Consider the following 9491-nt stretch of genomic DNA (forward strand, 5'->3'; position numbering starts at 1 on the left):
TATATATATATATATATATATATATATATATATATATATATATATATATATATATATATATATATATATATATATATATATATACATACATACATACATATATATATAATTTTGTTCTATTTTGTTCTATTTTTCGTCACCTAAACACATTTGCATAAGTACTATTTCATATTCATTTCAATTTAACATACAATACGTCTCCACGTACAAAAATTTCAAGTTACGAAATCCCTTTGAGGATGTAATTTTGTTAGTAGAGGTAACAGTGTAGTGGGCAGTGCCACCCTCTCGAGCGTCATGTTTCTGAAATTTTCCACTCGCCGTGACGGCATTTGAACGCAGCACGCCAAGGCAGCTGCTGAGGACGAACAATAGAGCTGCCCGGAGTTGATAACCTGGGATCCTTGAGGCAGTGGTGGAATTAGAGAACAAAGCAAGCAGCAACAGCAGCACAATTTACGTCGTCCCTGGGAATCGGTGAGTTTTGTCGCCTGGGGCCCATTTTACATATCAAAATCCACCTTTCTCCGTAATCGTTTGGCGTTGACAGGTGGACAAAACTAACCTATCGCTGATCATAGTGTTTCTTTCCTTTTTTTACGCGTGCGAAAACGCATTTAAATCATTCTTAGGTTTTACACATTGACGTCCAGACGCGCGTGCGCTCAAAACCGTGAGCCGCATTTAAGACAATAAGCTATACGGCCTTTTTCCAGTAACTAAATATTGACGTTATGTACAACATGGATGACACATATAAGCATTCACACCATCCCCAGGAATTTGAATAGATACATAAGAGGCCAATTTCAAAACTGGTTGATTTACTTTATGATGTGCGTGTGCGCGCTCATGTCTCGATCAATGAGTAAATATTAAAAGCTCAAGTATTCATATTTTATTAACTCATTGCCTGCCATTGCCAGTGGTCACATTTATTTCAGTTGAGAGTACTGGCTGTTAAACCCCCCACGTTTCAATGCTATTGACGGTGTTAATCGTCAAATTACGTGTGCTTGTTTCCTCCATGATTTTCTTTCAGTAGCGTTTGCTGAAATAAATGTAGCGATCGCAGGGGGGGCTAGAGCCTATCCCAGCCAGCTATGAGCAGCAGGCGGGGGAAACCCTGAATTGGTCCCCAGCCAATCGTGGGAGACCAGGATCTGTGTTCTCACTCATACCAAGGGGCAATTTAGTGTGTTCAACCAGTCATGCAATGTTCAACCAGTCTCGAATGCATGTTTGTAGCATGTCAGAGGAAAACGGAGTCCCCAGAGAAGCTTCATCAGGCTGATTGATTGATTTAAATGTGGTTTCGTAAGGATCTCCCCAGCTACTCTATCCAGCTCTTCCAGTGGGGGATCCCAAAGCCTTCCCCAGGCCAGTCTTCCCCAAGCATCCTGGCTCAGCCCGGCGGCCTCCTCCCAATGGGATGAAACCGGAACACCTCGCCAGTGAGGTGTCCAAGAGCATCCTAATCAGATGCCCATTATACGTCTTCCGGTGCAGCGTTTTTTCCCCGTTATCCATTATGGACCCTTTTGGATTGGCAAAATGGAACGTGTAAACTTTCTTTGCCCCTAATATTGTATTGATCCTATGTCATCTCCATACAGTCAAATACCTTACACTGGTGTAGTGACATTGCCTTCTCCCTTTTTATGTCGTTTTTCCAAGGAAAATTCATCTATGAAATCATTATTGATTACAGGAGGAGCAGATATCCACTCCAAATCAAAGATAAACTAACCAACAGCAACATAAGGGGGACAAAATACACCCAAAAATTTAAATATGGGCTTATTGTTTTTGTTAGAGCAACATGCAACATCAGTCTATATGCAAACTATACAAGTGACACATAACATTGGCACCATCATAGCCCGGGAAATTTGGGGTGTATCTGACGTCGTTTACTCCCCATTGCATCACAGACAGGTAAGGAAACTTTGTGGGTTTGAAGGTAAAATTCCCTTTGAGGGTTTCTTTTTTTGTATAAAGCTGTTTAATTAAGTTTATTGGTGCCTGTGTTGCCTGTAGGTTGCAATTTACCCAGTAGAGGGCATTGGCACATGGTGATCTGGATCAATTTTCATTGGTTTAGCATTGCCTTTGAAAAACATCATCCAAAAGATGAAGTGCTCATACAAGAAGAGAAATAATTCCCAACAAATTAACTGGAAAATTGAGGTTTTGAATGCAAATGTACATACATTTAGCTCTTAGTCACATGTGACGCTGATTAGTCAAATACAATTGCCCAAAAGCTCATTGTTTGTTGAAGGTAGTCATTTAATAAGTCCAGCATTTCTGTACATTTGAAGGATTGGAGAGTCTCGGAGTATCTATTTCGATTCGTTGGTTATACCTAGGTAGAGGTGTAAAGAATTGTTGCTTTCCGGTTTACCAACTATCCAAACTTGTTTAGCAAACTTTCTTAGGGTGGATAAATATATTGCTTTGTTCGCAGCTGCTAAGTTGTACTCCCCATTTTCCCTCCGCTGCGACACACAAAGAACTAATTCACATACGTGCTGGCGAGGGAGTGACGTCAGAGAGGGAGTCGTGCAAAAAGTCTGCTTTCTTTTTGAGTTTGGCGACTTGGGTCATTATGCCTAAGGAACAGGAACAGAAACAGTCATTTTTGGCTACCGTGGGATTAGAACTCTTCAATAAAATCTTGACAAGAAAATGCTGACTAATTAATCCTAATACATGTCCAAAATAGAACAAATATATTGTTTTAGTGAACTGTCTGCAGACGTTACTTCATCATTCATTTTATTTTTCATTACTGTTGTTGTCTGAACTATTATTATTACTATTGAAGTGTAAAATAATTGAGGGTTTATTATTGTGTTGGGTTCCAGAATGAAGAATATGTTTTGGTTATTGTTGGGTTTGTGTTTCTGTTGGCAAGGTCACTGCTTTGCAAGCATGGCAGTACATGTTGCTGGACTTGTGGCCGTGGCTGCTTTTTACATTGTTATCCTGCTCACCGGAATCTTGGCATCTCGCAAGTCCAAAAAAGTGGAGAAGAAATGCACAGGCAAAAAGAGCGAAGTGGCCATCGTCGGGGGCCGCAACATAAACGTCTTAATTGGCGTTTTTACCATGACAGGCAAGTATTGTTTTCCCTTTTCTATGTGTCTGCCTTACTAATGCTTAAAGTTCAGCACTGAATTTTGCTTCTCATCACTTATCTTTTAGCAACATGGGTTGGAGGAGGTTACATTATGGGGACTGCCGAGGCCGTGTACTCTCCCACTCAAGGTCTCGTCTGGGCTTTTGGCCCTCTTGCATATCTTATAAATTTCCTTTTAGGTGAGTATGTGAGAGGGCATTCCTGCTTCATAAATATCCCAGCAATATTCAGTAAAATATTCCCAAAAATAAGTAGGAATATAATTTTTCAGTAAATGTATTATAACCACAAACTAGGACTCCCATTTCGGTGTTGGAATCACTGCTGAAATGTTCTTTCTGGGTTTCTCCTGCTAAAATCATTTTAATTGGCCAAATGTGCCATATCGATAACTGGAAACAATTCTAGACTGCATCGGCCTTTGACTTAAAAGATAAGCGACCACGACCATACTGTTTCAACTGTTATTTTATGTCGACGTCATCGTAGCAGCTCCCCTTGCCTTTTAAACGTCTAACCACCCATTTATGCTTAGCCAATATTCAATTGTTTGATGAACTCTGATGAAGCAACAAGATTTGTCTTTGCTAGAAAGCAACTGACATTTCAATGCCTTGTCTAACCACCCACGGTTAGTTAACCTTAAATCATTCTTCCGTAGTGGCACTAAGCTGCTTTTCCCTCACAATAGGTTGCCATGTACCTGCGAATACCCCACCTTTTCACAAAGGTAGCCTTGGGAATATTATCACTAGGAAACAGGGCTAAGGGTGTGTTTAACAATTCTTTACAAGTGCACAATGCTACTACACATGGTACCTCAGAGTGCTGGATAAAGAAAGCGGTTTGAAAGGCGTGGGGGTTGGTTAGGGAGTAAAAATCTGTTAATAAGCTGCTTCATATTTGAAGCAGCAGAGTTCAAAGGTAGGGGGAATATGGTACGTGTTCTTTAGTTCTCTATTTGTGTCAACCACTCATTTCCACCTTGCTTCCACTATGTACTCTAGTATGCTTGTTATTACCACATATTTTGCCGGACCCGGTGTAATTTGAACTGTCTTGTAATGGTTCATAGCAACTCCAAACATGTGGTCGGTCACAAGTTTTAGATCTTAGGCTTAGGTGATGTGTTAATACCCAACGTAGGCTTCATAGAATTGCTTGATGAGATGTTCCTTGATGTTAAATGCCACATTGAGGCCACAGATATCATCAGCTCATCTCGTTTAAAATAGATTTGATCTCAGTCTCCTTGAGTCAATCTTAGGTTGTTATTAGGCAGTGGATTTTCCCTATTTGGGACCGAAAATGCTCCAAAACTAAATATGCCTCACTAGATAATTGTGAATCAAGGTTTTCTCTTAAACTGGCATTTGTAATTGCGAATATAGGTGCTCGGTAAATACGTTGCTTGTCTCAAAAGCTAACTTTTGTCTTTTTTCGTTGCTGCCGTGTCTTTTCTGTCTTTCAAGGTGGATTCTTTTTTGCCAAACAAATGAGGTCAAAACGCTACGTGACCATGCTGGATCCATTTCAGTATCGCTATGGCCAGTTGTTCACAACGGCAATATTACTTCCTGCTATCCTCAGTGATATATTGTGGGTGGCCTGCATCCTGGCTGCTTTAGGTACATTTATATATCTATAGAAAATGAATGAATGTGATTAAAGAATGTGGCTCTGGTCTGTGTGTTTTGTACTGATGTTTTGTTCTATTTTCTCTGGTTCGAGTTAATGTTTTGTGTCATCTCCAGGTGGGACGATGAGAGTTATCCTTGAACTATCGTCAACAATCTCCATCTTGATCTCTGCGGCAGTCTCTATCATATACACGTTTTTAGGGGGCCTCTATGCTGTCGCGTACACAGATATCATCCAACTGTCCTTCATTTTTATCAGTCTGGTGAGCTATCAAAAAATTGTCCGAAGGTTGTATGATTGCCGTCGTTCATTGACGAACGGCAAGTCAACCTTTGTATTTGAGAATCTCCTTTTATTCAATGCACATTCCTTACTTGTTGCTGATGTATAACTAGTGTTTTTTTTCTGTTTTTAGTGGGTCTGTATTCCATTTTTGATTCTCAGTCCTGTGGTGACTGACCTGGCACAAACGGCCCATTTCAACCAATCAAACGGTCACTCGTGGATTGGAGAAGTGAAACTTGAAGACTCAGGAAAATGGACAGATGACTTTCTAGTCTTGGTCAGATATTTTTATACGTTATGTGGTTTTTATTTATGCTTATGCTTTTTTTTTATTGTTGCTGCATATATACACACACACACACACACACATATATATATATATATATATATATATATATATATATATATATATATATATATATATATATATATATATATATATATATATATATATATATATATATATATATATATATATATATATATATATATATATATATATATATATATATATATATATATATATATATATATATATATATATATATATATATATATATATATATATATATATATATATATATATATATATATATATATATATATATATATATATATATATATATATATATATATATATATATATATATATATAATATATATATTTTTTTTCTTTCCACACAATAGTGTATATTAACATTTTTGCTATTAATTGTGAATCTGTGCATCACCGATACCTCGTTCTGTCATGTTCTAAATTTGATTTGATGTACAAAAACAGCTACAAATGGTTCCAAAGAAGTAAATCAACATATCTTCTAATGCTCACGCAACCTCTAAAAATATCACAACGATTAACTCAATATTTTTTTTATTTTATGGAGGGATTAAGTAGGCTGTGTGTAGAGTGAGCAGAGTATAATACGCAAGTACAGAGAACATCTGCTTTCAAAGAGTGATTTTGGAAGGCATACTTTTTGAAAGCACATAATACTCTTGAAAAATTACAAAACTATGTATACATTTCTCTCTATGACAAAGTTCATTGACCAATTGTTGCCTCCTTTTGGAGATGAATTTTCCCACACAATTGTTGTTGTTGTTATTGTAGTTTCTGCACAATTGGTGACCTCGTACCAGCTATAATTGAGCAACCTATCTGTGCAACCCACTTTAAAACCATCTTAACAATATTAAGGCTCACATACTGTAAATTGAGTGAAATGATGCATCACTGCCATGTTTTTTGAACTGGTGTAATGTGTGTTTAGGCTTTAGGAGGACTGGCTTACCAGTCTTTCCATCAGAGGATCCTTGCTGCTGCCTCTTCGTCCAAGGCTCAGGTTACCTGCTTTGCTGCTGCTGCCCTTTCTTTTATTCTGGGAATTCCCTCTGTGATCATCGGTGCTGTGGCTGCATCTGCAGGTATACAAACATCCTTTTACATTCTCCATCCATATAGCATTAGCTGTTGAATCCACGGAGGCAGCTACAAGGCATGAGCGCTGTTTGACCATCACAGATATACAACAACATCATCTCGGTGGCTTTTTGGGGGAAGCTTGGAAGAGTTCCATTTCTTTTTTGTTTTGTTTTACATGCATAAATTATGCGCAAGGCAGCGTAGCCATGAAGTGGAAGAGTCAAACTCCTAAGGTAGAATTCAGCATGAACATTTAAAGCAAGATTAGCCCTTGACTACATCGTAGCCCAACACCCATGCTTCGTGTAGCCAGATTACTCTTTTTACATACAGTTCTTTCTAATCGTATTGCTTCAGTTTATGCCCCTCGTCAATAAGCCGTGAATTGAAGTCTTTCCGCAAAATAACTCTTGTTTTCACTTGAGACTTTTGCAAACTGCTGTTTCTAGCCAAGCAAAGTGGCAAAGGCTTTTCCTGAGCCTATTGTTTGCCAGGAATAAAGTCCAATCTGTAGACAACAGGCACGTTCAAAGTCTCACCCCCTGACTTACGTAGCATTTCTAATACTATGGTGCCAGAGTCCAAACTGTTCTAAACCCTTCCCCACCTGAGATTTGACATTCCACCCAACTATCGAGCACTCACGTTTTCATAGGTGTCTGGGCGATGCTTTTCTCTGCCAGAACGGGCACCCGAACATTTGTCTCCACTTTGACTTGGTAGCATGTGATTAACATTGATGGATACCGATCACATCCAAATACGAACTCCTCAGAAAGTCAAGGTGGCAAATAGCACACAACCAGATATCAAAGTATCGAGGTGGATCATCATTATAGTTTGATTTTGGAGGTTCCACTCTGCTTAATTCCATAAGGCACTATATTTGCAGGCAATACATACATTTTTCAGAATGTTCCCAATGGAATAAACATGCGTCCAAAAAGTTTAATAACAGTAAAAGGAATTTTGCCTTTCTTAGTTCAAACTGTCATATTTAATTAGACCTAAAACATACCTTTTGTCCCCATTACCATGATTTTATTTCCCCTCTTTGTGTCTGTATGTGCCTTTATATCTCCTTTCTAAGACTGGAACCAGACAGAATATGGTCTACCCCCACCTTTTGAGCGAGGGGAGGCAGGGAATGTCCTACCGCTGGCTCTTTGCTACATCACACCCACCTGGGTATCAGTATTAGGTATTGGTGCAATAGCAGCAGCAGTTATGTCCTCCATGGACTCAACATTGCTGTCATCAGCATCCATGTTCACACAAAACATATACAAGACGACTTTCAGAAAGCAGGTGTGTGTGTGTATGAGAGAGGTGTGGCTACATCATTTGTAAACACGCCAACAAAATGTTGGTTTCATCTTTCTGTGTGTTTTCCAGGCATCGGAGAGGGAGCTGCAATGGGTGATCCGGATTAGCGTGCTGATTGTGGGTTTGGCTGGAACTGGATTGGCCTTTAATAAGAGCAGCATCATTGTTCTATGGCTACTGGCTACGGATCTACTCTATTGCATCGTGACGCCGCAACTGTTCTGCGTGGTACATCTTCGCTGTGCCAATTGCTATGGAGCTATTAGCGGATACGTGCTTGCGCTGCTACTGCGCGTGCTGAGCGGTGAGCCGGCACTGGGCATTCCCCCCGTGTTGCTCTTCCCAGGCTGGAGGGAGAACGATGGCCTCATCACGCAATACTTTCCCTTCAGGACTCTGATTGCGTTCGTTTCTCTGGCAGCTATCATTCTAGTATCCTGGCTGGTCCAGGTTATCTTTACTCGTCAGATCATTCCTCAGTCCTGGGATGTCTTTGATGCTTTTGATGCGATTATGGATTCAAAAGATGACGATGAAGAAGAAGAAGAAGAGGAAGAGCAGGAGGAGGGGAGCCCAATTCAAATTTTCAATGAAGAAAAGAACTATGTTTTTAATACAGCTTTATAGGCTTATGATATTCAGAAAACCTTATGTATGTGTATTGATGAACATATTCTCACATTTTTATGCTGTCATTTCTTCTACAAAGTATTGAATATTGTTGTGAAAGACAGTGCAAAGTTTAGCAAAGGGTTGCTATTTCTAAAGCAGGATTACAATCTTAAATGTTGAAGCCTGTACTTAACCCAATCCTTTTTCCAAACACCAGTTTCTGCAAGGTTTTTATTGTAACTGATCCATGTGATGTGATCGTATTCCAGCATCGTTGACCCCCTTCAGAAAAAGTCGGGTCTTTCTTTTTTTGTTTTTTTTTGTAAGAACTATTGAGATGAGATGCCACTATCATTGGTACTAAGGTTCCACTCAAATGCTTATTTAAAGTGTCAAGTGTTTAACTAGTTTACTTTCTACATTTTTAGGTAGTGTCCTTTATAAATTGTTGGCTCTGTTAATGCACTTTCCTAAAAATTTTATATTTACAATACTACAATATATATGACAGCAGTTGTAATTGTGTGTCGTCAACCCCCCCAAACCCTTTCAACCCGATATCCTTCAACAAGTGGGGATAAAATGCCAATAAGCACATCTTCAATGAAAAAAGAAAATATATACATATTCAATGGAAACGCTTTAAGTCTCAAACTGTGGGTAACTGGGTTCCTGTAAAGGGTAAATGGGGCATTGTTGGTTGAGCAGCTTCTAAAACAAATTTAAAGTGTTACTCTGAGCTATAGTGTTCAAGTGTTAATTTATCTCGGCTGGTTGTCTGGAGGGTCCTGTGAGTGAAAAGCCAGGTTAATGCACTCAGACAGTGTTAACATTTGTTCTGTAGTATCTATGCAACTGTAAAGACCGGCTATGAGCAGCAGAGGGCCATTATTATTAACTTGAAAAATGTCTTTAGTTATAGTTAGGAAGAGGTTTTTTTTTCTTTTTAGGGCCATTCTTAATCAATGGGGACAGAAACTTAATGCATCGGGTGCCCCAATGTGGTTTTCAGGTCATATGTACCCTTCCTAATTTACAATACATTACCATTACAAACAA

General features: G+C 38.9%; 1 protein-coding gene across 1 annotated transcript; it reads left to right on the forward strand.

Moving 5' to 3' along the window:
- Positions 1-336: 336 nt before the first annotated feature.
- LOC144186577 (high affinity choline transporter 1-like) lies at positions 337-9491 on the forward strand. The gene is made up of 9 exons (XM_077710559.1): positions 337-477; positions 2921-3121; positions 3211-3324; positions 4618-4773; positions 4900-5048; positions 5202-5348; positions 6343-6496; positions 7585-7802; positions 7890-9491. Exons 2-9 carry the CDS (start codon positions 2938-2940, stop codon positions 8445-8447), a joined length of 1680 nt encoding a protein of 559 aa, XP_077566685.1. The 5' UTR covers positions 337-477; positions 2921-2937; the 3' UTR covers positions 8448-9491.

This window comes from Stigmatopora nigra, chromosome 2 (genome assembly GCF_051989575.1).
Source record: "Stigmatopora nigra isolate UIUO_SnigA chromosome 2, RoL_Snig_1.1, whole genome shotgun sequence".
Classification (NCBI taxonomy): domain Eukaryota; kingdom Metazoa; phylum Chordata; class Actinopteri; order Syngnathiformes; family Syngnathidae; genus Stigmatopora; species Stigmatopora nigra.

What these genes read in the sequence shown, in the direction of transcription:
- LOC144186577 (XM_077710559.1), top strand. Translation starts at nt 2,938, where the DNA reads ATGGCAGTACATGTTGCTGGACTTGTGGCCGTGGCTGCTTTTTACATT. An exon ending in CCTTCATTTTTATCAGTCTG is followed by an intron (nt 5,049 to 5,201) that starts GTGAGCTATCAA and finishes TTCTGTTTTTAG; the next exon opens with TGGGTCTGTATTCCATTTTT. An exon ending in AGACGACTTTCAGAAAGCAG is followed by an intron (nt 7,803 to 7,889) that starts GTGTGTGTGTGT and finishes TGTGTTTTCCAG; the next exon opens with GCATCGGAGAGGGAGCTGCA.